The sequence below is a fragment of the Micromesistius poutassou genome (genome assembly GCF_964030765.1).
Source record: "Micromesistius poutassou genome assembly, chromosome: 19".
Classification (NCBI taxonomy): domain Eukaryota; kingdom Metazoa; phylum Chordata; class Actinopteri; order Gadiformes; family Gadidae; genus Micromesistius; species Micromesistius poutassou.
Genome location: NC_140289.1, coordinates 6,631,097 through 6,648,717, shown reverse-complemented (window position 1 = coordinate 6,648,717; position 17,621 = coordinate 6,631,097). Strand labels below are relative to the sequence as shown.

At 45.8% G+C, this 17,621-nt stretch overlaps 1 protein-coding gene and 1 pseudogene across 2 annotated transcripts in view; both read left to right on the top strand.

Moving 5' to 3' along the window:
• tiam2b (TIAM Rac1 associated GEF 2b) overlaps window positions 1–2,829 on the top strand; it is a 29,292-nt gene extending 26,463 nt beyond the window's left edge. The window contains exons 24-26 of the mRNA XM_084483584.1: window positions 185–275; window positions 420–507; window positions 1,183–2,829. Of these exons, the coding sequence (XP_084339710.1) occupies window positions 185–275; window positions 420–507; window positions 1,183–1,897 (894 nt within the window). The 3' untranslated portion in view covers window positions 1,898–2,829. The remainder of the gene's footprint in view (window positions 1–184; window positions 276–419; window positions 508–1,182) is intronic.
• Window positions 2,830–10,168: 7,339 nt separating this feature from the next.
• On the top strand, window positions 10,169–17,621 carry LOC311364278 (claudin-20 pseudogene; annotated as a pseudogene). The gene is made up of 3 exons: window positions 10,169–10,847; window positions 12,590–12,630; window positions 17,454–17,621. The product of its transcript is annotated as a claudin-20 pseudogene (transcript).

Genomic DNA, 17,621 nt, shown 5'->3' with positions numbered 1-17,621 from the left:
TCTATTAACTTTACACCGCAGCCTTTAATTTCTAAGTATGTGCAATATACGTAAATGTGTGCGATATCATCCCTCTACTAGTGGCCAGAAATAGAATAATGCACCTTTAGCACATTTCCCATGTAAACACACATACATGTGTACTCTTACATAACCATTTGTTTATTGATTTGGTTTCTGATAGACCAGTTCGCGGTCCAGTGACCAGGACCTGGTGCGGTTCCGCTGGCTGGTCCCAGCCTCGGCAGTCCAGGTCAGACTGGGGAACATCACAGGTGAGTTAAATACTCCCAGGAAAAATACAGTGGTCCAGACATTATGATTGGTTCTCTGTGATTGACTCTGTCTGTGATGTGTTTCTGTGATTGGCCCTCTCTGATTGTTTGCTGTGTTTGACACTGTGATTGGTCGATTGGCAGGAACAGACAACCCTTGTGTATGGGAGCTGGTTCACACCAGATCAGAGGTGGAGGGGAGACCAGAGATGGTGTTCCAGCTCTGTAGCAGGTAAGATGGTTCACCCGTCTTTACTATGCTACTTCATAGGCGTTATATGTCTGTCCATTGGGTTCCTACGGCCTAACTTTATTTGTTATACATATATTTTTTACCTTTTTTATATATAAATACAATTGTTGTGAATTGTTGTTGTTGTTTGCACAGTCTGGATGACATTTCAATTTTGCTGTACTATGTGCAATGACAATAAAGAGAATTATAATATATTCTAACATGGCTGGAGGGATCCCTCCTCTGTGTTCCTTTTGCATATTTTTCCTTGTCCCTTAGAGGGGTTACAGTGTTCAGGGTGTAGGGGCGATGAACTGTCAATGAAGCCCGGTTGTACAAATACAAATAAAATCAGTCTGTTCAAATATACAGTGTGTAACCCAACAACATTATTATAATCTTTGTTAGTCTACCTTTTATATACCTTTTTATAATACTTTTGTACTGCCCCGGGCATTGTACTAAACCATAACTAGCCAATCCATTATAAACATTTAAAAAATGTATTTATTTATTTTATTACAATTTATTTATTGTAATAAAAAGCCATCCATAATTAAAATAGAGCTACAGCTTTATAAGTCAGCCAAACCTGCACTATATCAGCCGGCCCAAGGTGGGGTCGTGACCCCATGGTTGGGGAACCCCAGTCTAACTCCACCTCTCCTCCAGCGGTCTGGAGAGCAAGGCCGGCGTGGTCGGAGCCCTCCGCTCCATCCCGCGAGACGGAGGCGCCAGCCGACGCTCCGGCCCTTCCGACAAGACCTCCGCCACGGGCTCCCTGCGGAGGCCCCGGGCCCCCGCGGACCGGGCCGACCCCTGGCGGCGGCGGCAGAACCAGCAGCTCCATCACCAGGCGCGGCGCGCAGAGCGATCCGGCAGGAGGAGCACTGCGTCGGAGCGGGCCGAGCCAGGCCGCGCGTCGCCGGACGGCTCCCTGCTGGGGGAGGACTGCTGCTCCGAACCCCTCCCGCCTCCCCCCTCCGGCCCCCCCCACGCCGGAGACCCCGTCGTCCCGGCGAAGGACGCCCTCCTGGGGAAGAGGGCCAGGCTGTGCCCCCTCACAGACGACCTGGAGGCCCATCTCCGGAGGCTGAACTTCAAGGAGGATCCGACGCCGCAGAGGCGGCCGCCGGGGTCTTCCCACTCTTCTGTCCCCCAGGATCAGGAGGGGACGCTGGGGAGCAGCCGGGCCCAGCAGCAGCCCCTCTGGATCCCCAGGGCCCCGGGCAGCCTGCAGCAGCAGCAGCAAGAGGAGGAGGTCCGGTGTCTGAACACCCTCCTGGAGAGGGACTTCAGTGTGCAGAGCATGGCGTCGGTGGTGAATGAGGACTGCTTCTATGACTCGGTGCTGGGCATACACAAGGCCGCCATAGCCTCTCTATGAGCCGGGGCGAGAGAGGGAGGATCGGCCGGGGCGAGAGAGGGAGGATCGGCCGGGGCGAGAGAGGGAGGATCGGCCGGGACTCGGGTGTTAATCAGAGGATCTTTTGGCCTAACATAAGGGGGCTGTGACTGTGCCAGCTAACCAAAGAATACGGAGAAGAATCGCACATCGTACCACTGTGTTACGCAGACATGGAAAGTGTGACAGACACGGACTGAAACTCATCTACCTTTTGGCAGCGATTTCTTTGGCATTTCGTCACAGTCAATGTGACCTAATGTAATAAAACCTGACAGATACGAAGCTCAGCTCTACTTTTTCAGCTCAACTGACATTTTTTGCGTTCGGATTGAGCTGTATCAATTCGTTCTCTGCGCCATCTTCAAGTACTACCTAAAGGATGGAGTTCCTAGCACTATATTTATTGCAGAGGAATCTCCAGGGTCATTCCGGATTAAAAAAACAAACATGAATTGGCGTTTCATGCTCATGAACAGTGCTCGTTGGTATGATGAGTGGTTTGTGGCTTTGACAAGAGTAACGGTCAAACAGCGACACCCGGTGGTCAATCCACTCAGTCCTGTGCCCTCAGATCATTGTTTTTTTAATACGATTGTGAATAATTTACTCTTGTTTTTTTACATTATGTACAGTTTGTATTAATGTCTATAGCTTTGAAATGTATTATCTGTATTGTTATTTTTGTTAACTTTTTTATATTAAGACAAGAGCAGTTATTTGTATATTCCTGACTGCTTGATCGGAATAACCCTCTGTATATTCTGCATGTCATATAATTGTATTTATATATTTTGTCATATTTCCGTAATTTCGTGTTCTGATGAACAGTGTCTAAAACAGATGGTTTTAAATTCCACTGTTAGCGTACCATAAAATATTAAAATAGTTATTTGCTAATTTATTTTGTTATATATTTGTGCTTTTTTGAAAGGCCTTGAAATGCAGTACAAGTTAAAATAAATTGTGTTATATTTAATTTTTAAGAAAAACGTTTTACTTGTATTAATTAATTTTTTTATTGTGATGTGTATGTGTGTGGATCTCCTTTCGCTGCATGGTTACACATAGTCACAGTGAGTCACACTTTACAAGACCTTTTCACGCATTTCCTTTCCTCCTTTCGTCTCATTCTCCCTCTCCCTCTTTTCTTCATCCTCTTCTCTTCCCTCTTTAAACTCTCCTCTTGCCTGGAGCGGCAAACGCATAACTTAAACACAAAACACTGTTTGTGTAAAAACATGTGGTTTGTTCCAGTCACTGTTGCATATCAACACGTGTTTGTATACTAAAACACTAAAGTGATGTTTTGACAGATTTTAGGCCGTTCATCACGTAAGCAATTACCCATAGTCATGTGAAAAAATTCAAATGTGTACTTATTCTTATGCTGTGCACTCAATAACTCATTAACAATGCCAATAAAATACACAATCATATATTTCAAAGACACATACATGTAAACTCAGTGTAGTCACAATTATGAGTTTATGGTTATCACAGAAATGTAGTGTGTTTATGCATCAAAGGAGTCACCAGCAAACTACGTTTCTATGACAATCAAAACAAATCAAAATATTGTTTCCATAGACCTCAATCAGAGACCCAGGGTCTGGTGGGAGGCCTGTAGAATCCTCAGGCTTCCCGCCTGGTTGAGACCAAAAGGAGATGTGTGTGTGTGTGTCTCGGTCTGTCTCTCTATCTCTGTCTGTCTGTCTGTCTGTCTGTCTGTGTGTGTTCTATTTGTCTGCATGACAACAGTCTTAACTGTTTGAATGGAATGTGCTTTGCGCGGCTTAACCTGCAGTCAGCCGTACAGACAGGGAGGCGGACCCCTCTCACACACACACGCATGTAGTATGCCCACACACACACACACACGCGTACATGCACATACATATACTTGCACATATATGCGCATATACTTACGCATACACAAACCTATAATTGCCTATGTAATATACACAGAGATAGACAGAAATGGACACACACACACACACACACACAACCTCAGAAATCCCCAAAATTCCAAACAGCTAAACTAGTGTGTACTCATAAATACGCCATTGTGTGTGGGGTGTGGGGTGTGGGTGTGTGTGTGTGTGTGTGTGTTTGTGTGTGCGTGCGTGCGTGCGTGCGTGCGTGCGTGCGTGCGTGCGTGCGTGCGTGCGTGCGTGCGTGTGTGTGTGTGTGTGTGTGTGTGTGTTTGACGAGAACTAGGAATTAGGAGATGCATTCTGCTTACTGTGTGGAATCTACAGAACAACAGAGATAACCGTTGGTAAGTAGACCTAATATTTTCTCTTTTGGTTCAGTTTTGCTCAAATGTGAATTCTTAACTTTTTCAATCATGTTTGTTTGAATAGAATTACATTTTTCCTCTTTTATGTACACGGTTTTGTTTCATTCCATGCCATAAGCTGCTGCATACACATTTTTCTAAAGTAGGCCTATGTGTAGAAAATATTGGTTACTATGAACACAGTCAAAGAAAAACACAAATGCAAGCCTGTGTGAATCATACATGCTGCGTAGCTTGGTTAAGAATGCTGAACCCAAACTATTAATATGCTTTCTTTGTGGACGGATGTTTGTGTAGGATGTGTTACAGTTGTCTTTCTAGTGAGTGTGTTTGGTCAAGAGACTGATTTAGACCGTTCTCTACAATCCCACTTGTAAAGCGAAACTGAACTGGGGGATTATTATTGATTATCATTGATCACTTCAATGATAGGTCACATATCTATACACCAGGACATGCCTCCGTTGTTTATCTATAGCCTAGGGATTTTAAGGAAGTTAAGTTAAGTTTGAATTAATTAGATATTCATTAAAAATGTAGAACAAGAGCCTGTGTTATGGAGGTGATTTAAAGACGTCATCAGGCCTGTGTTATAAAGGCTATATTAAGATGTCATAAGACCTGTGTTATCAGGCAAGATAGGGGCCTGAGCAATGATAGTTAATGATGTCAGAGAATAACCTAAATGAAATGCCCTTCTGAGACTCAGTAAATGTGTGTGTGTGTGTGTGTGTGTGTGTGTGTGTGTGTGTGTATTTGTGCGTGAATGTGAATGACTATGTGTTTGTGTGGGTATCTAGCCATGTGTGTGCATGAACAGGGTTTGGTGTGTGTGTGTGTGTGTGTGTGGAGGGGGGGATGGGGGGGGTTAAGTGGTCCATTTATATTCCTGTGCGTGCGGTGATTGATGCGTAATGCCTGAGGGCGTCCATGTTTGCCCTGCGACACAATGGCCTCCGTAGCGGACCGAGAGACAGATGGAGGCAGGCGGGGGTCCATACTGTTATTACTATGAATATGAAGCAGTCCCCTGGCGCCGACCCAAACACACGGTCGCTCAGCATCATTCAGTGAGGATTGCAGTCTTTTAAAACAGCATAGAGAAACTCCCAATTCCCTCAAGGTTTGATTGCTCATGTCTGTCTGACAGAACATTCCCACTCGGACAGTCTATGGAACGGTGGACAGGAATGTGCGGTAGTTGCATTTTAAAATAAATTATATATATATATATATATACCCCTTTAATAATATACATTTTTTATATATATATATATATATATATATATATATATATATAATTTATATTATTAAAGGGGACAAATTAACATGAATGCTGTGAATAATATGCATTTTACACACAAACCACACAATATTAGATACGCATAAACACACACCACACACACACACAAAGGAACCCATTGTGCATTTCATAACACAATTGATCAATCAATCACTATCAATTACTCAGAAAATATCAAAGCCTTATTACGAGGGCATATAAATGAAAGTCTGCTCTTTGATACATCCCTTGCATGGTTACCGGACCTCTAGGTTAGATAACTTATAATCTTTATATTCATTGAGTGCACTTGTCATATTCAATGTAAGATAAGTATAAAGTGTTCCTCGTCAAAACACAACATCCCTGTACAGCCCCGGTCGTGTGTGTGTGTGTGTGTGTGTGTATGTGTGCGTGCATGCGTGTCAGAATGTGTGTATCACCTTCGATTTGTCCTCTCGTTTCCACAGCCTGCTCTCAGAGTACGGTTTCCTTCAGGCCCCGGGCCCTGGGTCTCCAGGGACCGGTTATAATAGACTGTCAACTCTCCTCACATCACACATTAACACACTTTAACACACACACACACACCTCCACCGCCTCCCTACATGTTTGAGGGAGGGTTGGGGGTGAGTGTGTTACTGCTGTCCGAGCAGATGTTGGGGTATGTGGGGACACGGAACATTAAACCAGAACCCCCAGGTTCTAGATTGGAACCAGACTAGTGATGGTGGTTTAGTGGAACTGGTTTAGTTGAGCACACATGTAATGTGTAATGTAATGTCATGTTAGGATTAGGGAAAGATTAGGGAAATAGGGAAATATTGTGCTGGATTGAGTTTTTCCTTATTTTTATTTTGGTAAATCCTGCACCTTTCAGTTAGAGAGAGAGAGAGAGAGAGGGGAAATGACAAAGAAAGAAAGAGAGAAAGGGACAGACAGACGGACGGACAGAGAAAATGAGAGTGAGAAAGAAAGATGAAAGAGAAAGACCACACACATTGATGGCACCACACTAATATCTCACTTTGCTTCTTGCGTTAATCTTTTTACTCAACATAATTACCCCCCATAATTGAGGTGTTTGCTTTGAAGATGAACACTAACTTGTGACAACAAATAGCTGGAGCCTCCAGTTCACATCGTGATAAAACATAAATTGAATGACCAAATATTAAGTTGGATCCACCAACCCCATTGTTAATTTTCTTTGTCTAAAAAAAGATGTTGCGATAACTTAACAAGGTTAAGGTCTGACGACGTTATAAATTTAAGCCAGAAAAAGCTGATGCATAAACTAGTATGCCGCTGTCCCTGGGATAGAGTTTTACACATTTAGTTACCCTTTAAAAAAAAACATTTAGTGTATGTATTTTTATTTTAACAAAACCAGCACACCGACGCACTGAATTCATAATTCACCACGCGTCCACATCTCTCTGCACTTAAATACCCTCATATTTATCTGGAGTGGACTGAGATGTGTGGTGTGTCTGCTTCCATTCGGGGTCTAATTGCCCGGCAACGAGGCCCTTGTTCCAGGCAACACCACGGGGTAATGGACATGACCGCGCCGGCGTGGGCTGGAAGAGTGCTTAGAGGGGCTTCAGCAAGACGGCCTCCAACAATGACACGCCACTGAATGGGACTCCAATGGGGAAAATTGCGTCTATTAAAATGGATGTCTTTTATCAGACAAATAAGTGCAATTATGGAGGAATACGTTTTAGTAGGCATGTGATTGACAATGGAAAAACGTTTTTCTTGTTGCCATTTTTTTTTCACCGCAGTGATGAACAGCGAGTGGGTGCAGTGACCAAGGAGGGGGTAAGAGGGAGAGAGAGAGGGAGGGAAAGAAAGAGAGAGAAAGAGAGGGGGAGAGAAAGAGAGAGAGAGATGGGGGAGAGAGAGAGAGAAAGAGTAAGACAGAGAGAGAGATTATGTGCTTTTGTCTGTATGTTTGAGTACATGTGTGTAAATGTATGCAATTCACTTAACTTAAGTGTGATTGGTAATCATGTGTATGCATCTGTGTGTGTGTGCATATTTTGATGTGTGTGTGTGTGTGTACATAAGTGAATGTGTGTGTGTGTGTGTGTGTGTGTGAGTGTGTGCATGCCTCCACGTGTGTGTACCCAGGACACCCTTTAAAAGAGAAGTAATTCTTGTCCCCCCATTGATTACGATGGTTCCTGTGTAGTCAGGATAAGGTCCGTGTTGTCAGAGGGGTCCGGAGACGCAGGATTATAATTGTGGGTCCTCATGGAGCTGACGGCCATGAAGCTTATCAGCGTGGCCCAGTAGGTGATAGATCTCGCCGTCAGAGAGGAGCACGCTGGCTGATCCATTCCTACGCAGCGCTGTTCTTATCCCATCCACCCAGCCACTCGTTAATTCAATCGCATTCAGAACAACAAAGACCGTAATCTGTCTCGTTTTCATCAGCAAGGGAGGCAGGATTTAAAACAGCTAATCACGACTGTAATAGCGTAAAGTGGATTATTTAGTATGACTTATTATAATTAATTTGTCCAAGTAGAGACGCCATGTTCGTCCATAAGGTTTCGTGTCCATGCCCTCTCTCAACGTTTATTGATTTGCCCAAAAGCTAAATTGTCATCAAAAGAAAAAAACAGCCTTCAGGAGATGGCTCAACGGACTCAAATTGCAAACATTACTTATATTCCATTGTTGTATTTTCCTGCCCGCGTATTGCAGAGGTTTGGTTGAATGGCGGTGGAACGTGCCGGAGCGTCTGCATCTCCCCGCCGCAGCACGCCCTCGCCCCCCTGATAACAACGCCTCTTTGCAGGGTTTTATTTCCCGACGTCGCCACCGGTGACCTTCAGGTTAGCATTGACGATGGGACCGGTGATCCCAAACAATACCCCCCGGCCCCCCCACCCGCACCCCCCCACCGCCCCCCACCCCCACCAGAACCAGACCCTGAGCTCAAACCCGTCCTCGGTCCTATCTGCTGGGTGCCTCCACACAGGCGACGCCGACATGAGTCGGAGTGGTGCACATTGTGTTTAACATGATACAGGCAGACAGAGAGGGACGGACGGAACAGTATTTACCGTTGCCACGGATACGGCAGGCAGAACGGTGGTACTTAGAGACTGTTAACCCACCCACCCTCATGTGCTTTCGGTTCTCTCTGTCGCTCTTTCTTGTGTCCACGGCAGCAGAGAGCCCACCCTACCACCGACGCCAAAGACCCGCACACCAGGTGAGACTCAGCCATTTTTCTCCTTATTTTATATTTTTTTCAAATTCAACAAAGACAATTCATTTGAAATGTTTACTTTATTATATTTGTTTGTAGATTTTTTTTTTTTTACAAATTTACAAAGTATTTATCTAATATGGTGAGGAGGTTGGTTAACTGAATGAACGTGATGGACTTGAAATGATCTGTTACCGCGTGAGGCGTCGGTTTGGTCCAGCGGCCCAACAGCAGGAAGACAAGAAGACTCCAATCCAGTCTGATGAAGAAGAAGAAAAGAAGAAGAAGAAGAAGCTGGAGGCTCTTCCCTGAATCCTGACGAGAAGAGGAATGGCTTCACAGGGGGACATCCCCGAGACTGAAGCATCACCACGACCAGCGACCAACACAACCAAAAAGATTCAAAGGGAGAAAAAAGGAGGAGAGGGGGGGAGAGAGGGGAGTTAAAGAGAGTGAGAGAGGGAGGAATTGACAGAGAGTGGGTTAGAGAGAAAGAGAAAGTGAGAGAGAGAGAGAGAGAGAGAGAGAGAGAGAGAGAGAGAGAGAGAGAGAGAGAGAGAAGAGAGAGAGAGAGAGAGAGAGAGAGAGAGAGAGAGAGAGAGAGAGAGAGGGCGAGTTCTCCATGTCTAGTGACAACAGTAACTCCAGTGACCAAGCGAAAGCGGTCGTACGCACGGGGATCCCGCTTACGAAAATATCCGAAAAGAGGAAAAAAGGGGTTGGAGTCAGAGAGGGGGAGTCAGAGAGAGAGGAGGGAGGAGAGAAATAACGCAGTGTTTTCTCCCACTTTCCATCGCCCTCCACCTCCCCCCCCCCCCACCCCTTTGCGTCTCAGCTGTGAGATGGTCACGCTCGCTCGCTCACTTCAATTCTCATTCTGCTTTTCCATTGCAGCTCACTGGAGCCCGTAGTGAGGAATTATCTGGCTGTCAGCGAGGACCTGCGCTGGGGAGATACGGCCCAGGGTGACTGGGGGGGGGGCGACGGTGGTGGTGGTGCTGGAGGGGCTGGTGATGATGAGGGGGAGGACACCGGGAATTCGCAGCCTGGAACGGTAGATGGTGAGGGGGAAAAACCGGCCAGTGTGGAGGAACTGCGAACGGGAAGGTGGCCGGTTACGGACCGGACTCGACCAGACCTGACCGGGGGCCTGACCGGATTGGACGAGTGCCAGGACGCAATAGACCGGGACCTCTCTGAATCAGAACCAAACAGGCCCAGATCAGAACCAGAACCAGACCTGAAGGATCTGGACCAAACCTGAATAGACCGGACTACCCTCACCCACACTAGACTAGACCAGACCAGAACCAAAGACCCAGACCTGCACCTGTCGGACCCAGACAAGATCCGACCCGACCGAACCAGACGGACCGAACCACACCGGACCGGATCACCACACACACCGGAGGCACGCCACAAACCAGACCCCCGGGCGCCATGCTGTCCTCCGCGCTGCAGATCCTGGCCTTCGCCCTGGCCCTGCTGGGCGTGCTGGGCGCCACGATGGCCACGCTATCGCCCAACTGGAAGGTGAGCGCCGACGTGGGCGCCAACATCATGACGGCCGTGTCCCAGATGCAGGGGCTGTGGATGGACTGCACCTGGTACACCACCGGCGTGTTCAGCTGCTCCCTCAAGCACTCGGTGCTGGCGCTGCCGGCCCACCTGCAGGCGGCGCGCACCGCCATGGTGCTGAGCTGCATGGCGGGCTCCCTGGGCCTCTGCCTGGCCGCCCTGGGCCTCAAGTGCACGCGCTGGGGGGGCGGCCGGCGCGCCAAGGCCCACACGGCCGTGGCGGCCGGCGGGTGCTTCGTGCTGGCCGGCGTCCTCTGCCTGGTGCCCGCCTCCTGGTTCACCTGCGAGGTCATCACCGCCTTCCTGGACGCCAGCGTGCCCGACAGCGGCAAGTACGAGCCCGGCGGCGCCGTCTACGTCACCTTCATCTCGGCCGGGTTCCTGCTGGCAGCCGGCGTGCTGTTCTGCATGTCGTGTCCCGGGAGCGGGTCGTCATCGCACCACGACGACTGCTACACCGCCACCTCCGCCGCCTCCTTCTCCGCCTCCTCCTCCTCCGCTGCCGCCGCCGCCGCCGCCGATCCGGAGAAACTGAGACAGCGCCAGCGGGAGAAGGAGGAGCAGGAGCGGGAGGAGAAGAAGAAGAAGGAGAGGGAGGAGGAGGAGAGGAAGAGGAAGGAGGAGGAGGAGAAGAAGAGGAAGGAGGAGGAGGAGGCGGAGGAGGAGAGACGCAGGGTCCAGCAGCAGGAGCAGGAGAGGAAGAAGAAGAAGACAATGGAGGAGTCTGCACCTCGGGAGAGAGAGAGGCAGTACTACTCACCGTCCCGTCTCCCTCCGTCCTCCAAACTTAAGGGCCGTTACAGCATGCAGGACTACGTCTGAAACCCCGCCCCCCCCCCCCCCCCCCCCACATGGACCTAACCCTAACCCTGCCTGATCCACATGGAGCTAACCCTAACCAGACCCTGCTTGGCTGCCTAGGCTTTGTGGCTGCTTTCTGCCTTTCTGCATTGAGGAGGAGGATTTTAGGTGTGTGTGAGGAGGGGGGTGGGGGGGGGGGTGCATGTGGTTGAGGAGGGAGGTAAGAAGAAGGGGGGGGGGGGGTTGAGTTGACTTTGACAGCCGTATCACCCACTCTCATCATCAGGGCCCCACTGCAATTACCCTGCATTCAAATGCGCAGCTTGTGGGTTTTAGATTTGCAGGGGTCGGGAAAAAATCTGCGGTGGGGGGTGCGGGTGCGCACGGCTGGGAGAAGAGATAAGAGCGGGGTGGGGTGCGATGAGAGAGGGAGACGCGGAAGAGCACCGTAGAGGAGAAAGGTGTAAATCTGAGGGAATGATATCGCACACTGTGGCTTTCCTCTGAACCAAAAAGGAATTAACCAAAAAAAAAAAAAACTGACAAGTGCCAACCCCTGCAGGGGACGAACATTTAAAAAATAACAGAAGGAGGGGGGGGAAATGCCATTACTTGCACGCTTCAAACACTATCTGCCTTGAGGGATAAAATACATATGTCATATGAATATTAATGAGCAAGCGCTCACTGGAGCCAGAACATCGATCACGTAGGCCTACAGCGCTCGCTCCGTGGGTGACTATAACTTGCTTAGTTCACCTTGTCAACTGTTAGCTCCAGGCTTCGACTTCCGCATAAACACTCGAGTGTATACAATCGCTTCGCTGAGATTTTAGGCTTAAAATAAAGAGAGGACGGTCAAAAGTCCAAATCCTACAGTAATCCCCCCTGACACGCCGCGTCCGCGCCGTGTTTTACCGGGAGTCCGGTGGGAGAATGAGGTGCAGAGGGAGGTAATGATGCTCTTTGGTGTCCCATTATCTCCTCACCACGCTCGGCTGCACACACGCGCGCGCTTACCATGCGTCTTTTGTGTGCCCCCCGGGGGGTGGGGGTGGGGGGGGGGGTCCTCGAGGTGTGAAGTGAGATGTTTCACGAGCTTTCTCTTTAAACCCGTCGATACTCTCGGGTCGTGTTCTATCAGAATGGTCGCATTTTTTCTATACTACAGATTGTTGTTTATAACAGGATATTATAAAATAACTTTTGTGTGGACGAGAAGGTCGATAAATCGCGTGTTGAATTGTGTGGGATCACGAGGATAAAAAATAACAACCGCTCAGGCATGTAGGCCTACAGCTTTAAAAACAACTGGAACGAACGGGTGCCAGCGCCCAGAAACCGTCAGGATTTGCTTCTTGCGTCCTCTTTCTTTCTATGTTTTGGAAGCTTTTCCTTATTAAAACAAAGGTCCTAAAAGTAATTTTATTTATAAGATATACCGTTGCTCGATAGACGTGCGTAATGCGTCACGCGTCGTAGGCCTGACGGTGCGAGGCTCCTTCAAAGTGGAGGTGTCCCTGGTGGAAAATAATACAATAAATGGTTTGAAACCACCGTTTTTTATTTATTTATTGCTTAGTAGGCTCAAGCCAAAATGAAATAGCAGATGAATGTCTCTTCTGATCCAGTTCTCTTCAAATATCCACCTCAGAGATTATACTTTTTTCACCGAACTATTTCTTATGGGGCCTATATATGAGATATATATAGTCAATGTAGCACATGAGAGTGTATAATAATTGATGTTGAATAGGTATAAAATGTTGGACACCCTTACAGAAAAAATAATGGATTGTAAAGAGCAAATTGTCTGCTATTGGTTTGTCTAAACTGACAATGTTGTGGAGATTTCGTGCTAGATTACGCTGCTTCTTCGATTTAATAAAGGCCTATCTATAGCCTATCTTTATCCGCTGATACAAAGACAAGGGCTAGGATTTAAGGGCACGGACGGAAATGGTATTGATTATAAAACCACTAAGCCTTTATTTCTGTGTAGCCCTTTAAAAAAAAAAAGTAAATAATATATCACAGGCATAAGAATGTAAAAAAAAAAAAGATATTAACAAGGATAATATAGGCCTATGCCATGCTGTCAATTCCACGAACTGTTTGTCTTGTCATTTATATAAAAAATTAAAAAGTAACCAGAATGTAACTGATGGACTTCAAGCAATAATAATAATTTTTTAATAATTACCCAACCATTACCCGTGTGACTGAGATCGTTGAGTCATTAAAATAAGCTTGGCTGTATAGGATAGGCTATAAAATAAAATATATAGAAAAGCCTATATGTGGGTCTATATTGCGCAGTTTTGTTTGGTTATTCTTAATTTAAATTATTTTACTAATTGCTTCTGAAATCTAAGCTCCCTCATAATAAAATACTGAAAACTCGACATCTTGCTGTTTTTGCTGGTTATACTTTTTTATTGTATAAAATGTAAACGTTTCTTATTGTATTTTGCTATACAGGAAACAGTTTAAGTTAGGCTACTAATGGTGTGATGTCTTTTCACATTTTACAGATGACATCCTCTCGTTGAGTGAAAACATAACTAGGCCTACATTTGATAGTAGGCCTACTAGAACAATTAAACAAATGATATCGTATAGTTATTGTGCACACTTAATATTTCCCATGCCTTACACTTATTCAAATGCTTTCTATAATTGTTATTAATTTATTATTTGTGTTCCTATTTTATGTTTGATTCATGTTAATGGCTCATAATTGTGGTGAAACAATGAAATCAGGAGTCAAAAATGTCCAAAATCTTAGATTCAGAATGTGGGATTTTACAAGCTTTTATGCGGTCATAAATCACTTAGGCCTATTATTTAGGACCTTTTTTTGGTTAACCAAGTAAAGTTAAGTGCGCTGAAGCAATTGCGAATTTTATTATTTTCGGCATATTTGATATGTCTATAATTCTGTTTATATAACCTACATACCTCCTATGTGTTTGGTTTCACGTAATAATCTTATTTTAGGCCTACTCAGTGGTGCTTTGTTTCCTGTGTTCCATCCAGCCTGACAGTGTAGTAGGCTACTGTTACCACATCATCACTAGGCTAAACTGTTGGGCAGCGCGAACCTCTAACACATTGGTTTCTACACCATCATAATAACACGCCAAAGCAGCACCATTAACGAGTATAGATCAGGTGAAAATGTCGCTGATGTTGCAGTAGGCCCGTTGTTCAACGGTGTTGTGGTGGTGTCATGTGGTTTTAGCGCCCCCTGTTGGCACACATGCATATGTACAACTGAAAATATTGACAATCCAATTCAATAAATGCAGTTCGTCTGACTGCTTGTTTGTGCATATTCCGTTGATTATAGGCCTACGCTGTTAACGTGAATGTAGGCATACTAATTCACTATTTATTTATTTGATTGAAACTACGGTATAGGTTTTGGCTTCACGGTGGTTCGTCCACTCTCTATGACCTTCTGTTTAGGGACTGTTCGTTATTTATTTTAAGACCCACCGGAGGGATTTTCGGACCTCTGATCACTTTATGCACAGGCCTAACCCCCCCGGCGATATCATTTTATTTTGACATGACCCTGCAATCGACATGGCAGAATTAATATGACCCCCACCCGGGACAATTTATCAACTCAATATGTCACATCACAAATATTGAGTGACGAATGGTCAGTTATTAATTTTCACATCAATGACGTGTGACGAACATCTGCTTTCTGAAAAAAGGGCTATTCACATGAAATTAAACAATAAAACTGAGACCATACCACAAAGCACACTGGGTAATAACAAATTCAACCCATGGACTCGCTTCCTGGGTCATTGTTTATTTTAGCAGGTATAGCCGAAGCTGACATTTTTATATTTTTCTCAGACGAGCGTCAATTTGAGAGCTTTAACTACATGCTACCACCTTCCTCAAATGCATTGAAAAGGCTGTCGTTGCACAATTTCCCAAATAATCACCGCCTACTGAAAAAATATGTGAAGAATACGTATATTTATGGGGGTCGTCCAAACAGACCTCTCCCGCTTCACTCGAAAGCCACAGCGCCAAGGAGGAGTAACTGCTACCCAGCAAAAAACGAACATGAAGGATAAACGTGGCGTGCAGAGGGGTAGGTGCCTGAAGTGCGACGAATGCGTGGACTATGACCTGCCACCACAGGACAATGCCTGCAGCTACTGTAAATGCACACCAGTCAACCACCAGCAAGTCCCAGAGACAGAGTTGGGTCAGATATGGGAAAGGTATATTAATTATGTTACTTACATTTGACATGCATTATGTTCCTAGAGTTTCTGCTGGTAGTAGAAGCGTTCAACGAATGTTTACTTTGCTAGGCAACGTGGAACCAGTCAGCTTCAGATATGTTCCATCTTGTGTAATCTCTGCGCATTCAGAAGAGCTTTGGGCCCGGTTTTCCAATAACGTCCACTCTTAGCGCTCTACGAAGACTCCTACGTTTAGATGTATCGACTCCGCACTTATTTTACATGCCCTGCAAATCTATAAATCAGTGTTCGAATTACGTGGGAGCCAGAGGGAACCGAGCTCCCAAAAAGGCGACAAAGTAAAAAAAACTGAGGGGGTCTCTCATATCTGAAGATGTCATTGTGGCATTGTAATTTCATCTTAAACAAGTGGATGCCTTGGGGAGAGAACTTCCACTCAGCCTTTGAGAGGGCAAACCATGAGGAATACCTATTTAGTAGGTAGTTTAGTTGATTAAAGATACTAAAATGTATCTTATCCATTAAAATATATTTTATTGTAGTACAACAGGGACTATAAGAGAATTTTTGGAATTTTTCTGAAAAGTCTTCAGCTGCCGTCATAATCTCGCTCTTCAGCCATGACAAATGTGGGAGACACACCATGAACGGTTGAATGAAAAGCTGTTGAATGAAAAGCTGTTTACATCCAGGAACGCTATGCTAATAAATGCCTTATTCCTTGACTTACACTAATTGTCTCTACTGTTCTGCTTCTTCTTTGTGTTCATCACAAATCCGTTTTTATTCCCGGTGTATCCCCTTGATTTGTAGCAGATCGTTACAATGTGCGTCTTTCCCACCAAGTGACTGCAGGTGGGGGTTTCCTACTGTAGTCCCCACTTCCTCACCTCACATAAGAGGGGAAACAGGTCCATGGGCTCCGGCGGGATGGATGGGCTCTGCCTGGGGACTGCCCAGCAGACCACATCCAGCAGAGAGCGGACACAACACAACATATGCCTGTACTCTACACTTCCCCACTGACCATCCATCCATTATTTAACCTGTCCACCCAAACAGGTTAAACACCCAGGCGATGGTGTGCATGCAATCCCAGGTTCATGGAGTATCTGCAATTGAAAGGAATCATGAAAGGATAAATCTAGTGATATATTCTGTCAACTAATTCCATGAGAAGACAAAAACCAATAAATAATTGATCCTACTAACAAGTATTAGTTGTGTATCCAAATCCCGATGTGGCATAAATATGGACACAAAGCATTTTCATATATATTTTGGAGTTGCCCCTCTGTAGATCCTATTTGAATAAACATACACAGCATCCTGGAAACTTTTCAACCAAATAAAATCATAAATAAAAATAAATAAATGTTCACCGTCCAACCCATGGCCCATTTATTGTGTAACCCCTGCACAGAGCTGGCAGAAGTGAGAGCAGAAGCCAGTGTGCGAGTTCTTGGAGTAGATGCCCCACAGCTCCCCTCTTTTCCCCTGGGGGCCCTCTAACAAGTCCTTGTTAGAGGGCCCCCCTTTATTTTATCACATTGAAGAAACCCTTGGTGTCTAGAAGTCCTCTGGTCAGTATTCTACCCATAGAGATACTCACTGTAAGGTTCTATTTTTGTGTCTCTTCGGTTTTATTAATTGTAATTGCAATGTTTACTTGTCAGTTTTAAATGGCTACAATTATTAGTTATTAAATTATTTATATCCATATTTATTATTTTTCTTTTACTACTGCATGAGACCATCATTACTGCCTTATGGATGCCCATGGGCATCCAATAGGAATACATTTGTCTTCAAGTACTTTGTCAACACACTACAGTCTTTGCAACAACTTCTACAATTTATCTTGCACTGGCCCATTTCACACCTAATTTGCTGATCCTTCCCGAATGTCTTTTTTATGGCATGGATAGGTGTGCTGGGTCGAGTAAATTATTTTAATACAACAAAAACCCCATGGTCGGGATCAATGCACTCACTGCTCAGATGACATTGAGCTGTGATGTCCCGCTTGTTGTCCGAGTGCTTTCTATTTATGTGCATTCGTAAGTTGCGTCTACTCAGTCTAAGTCCACAATGGATACACTGAACAGTTCGCTGCTTTTGACCCCGCACACGAGGTGGTGCCTTTGGAGGAGCAGCTGAAGACACTGTTCGGGCAAGAGGTGGAGGTGCAGCTGACGCCACGGCAGGAGCACAAGGTGGAGGTGCAGCTGACGCCACGGTGGGGGCGAGTCAGCGAGAGGTGGAGGTGCAGCTGA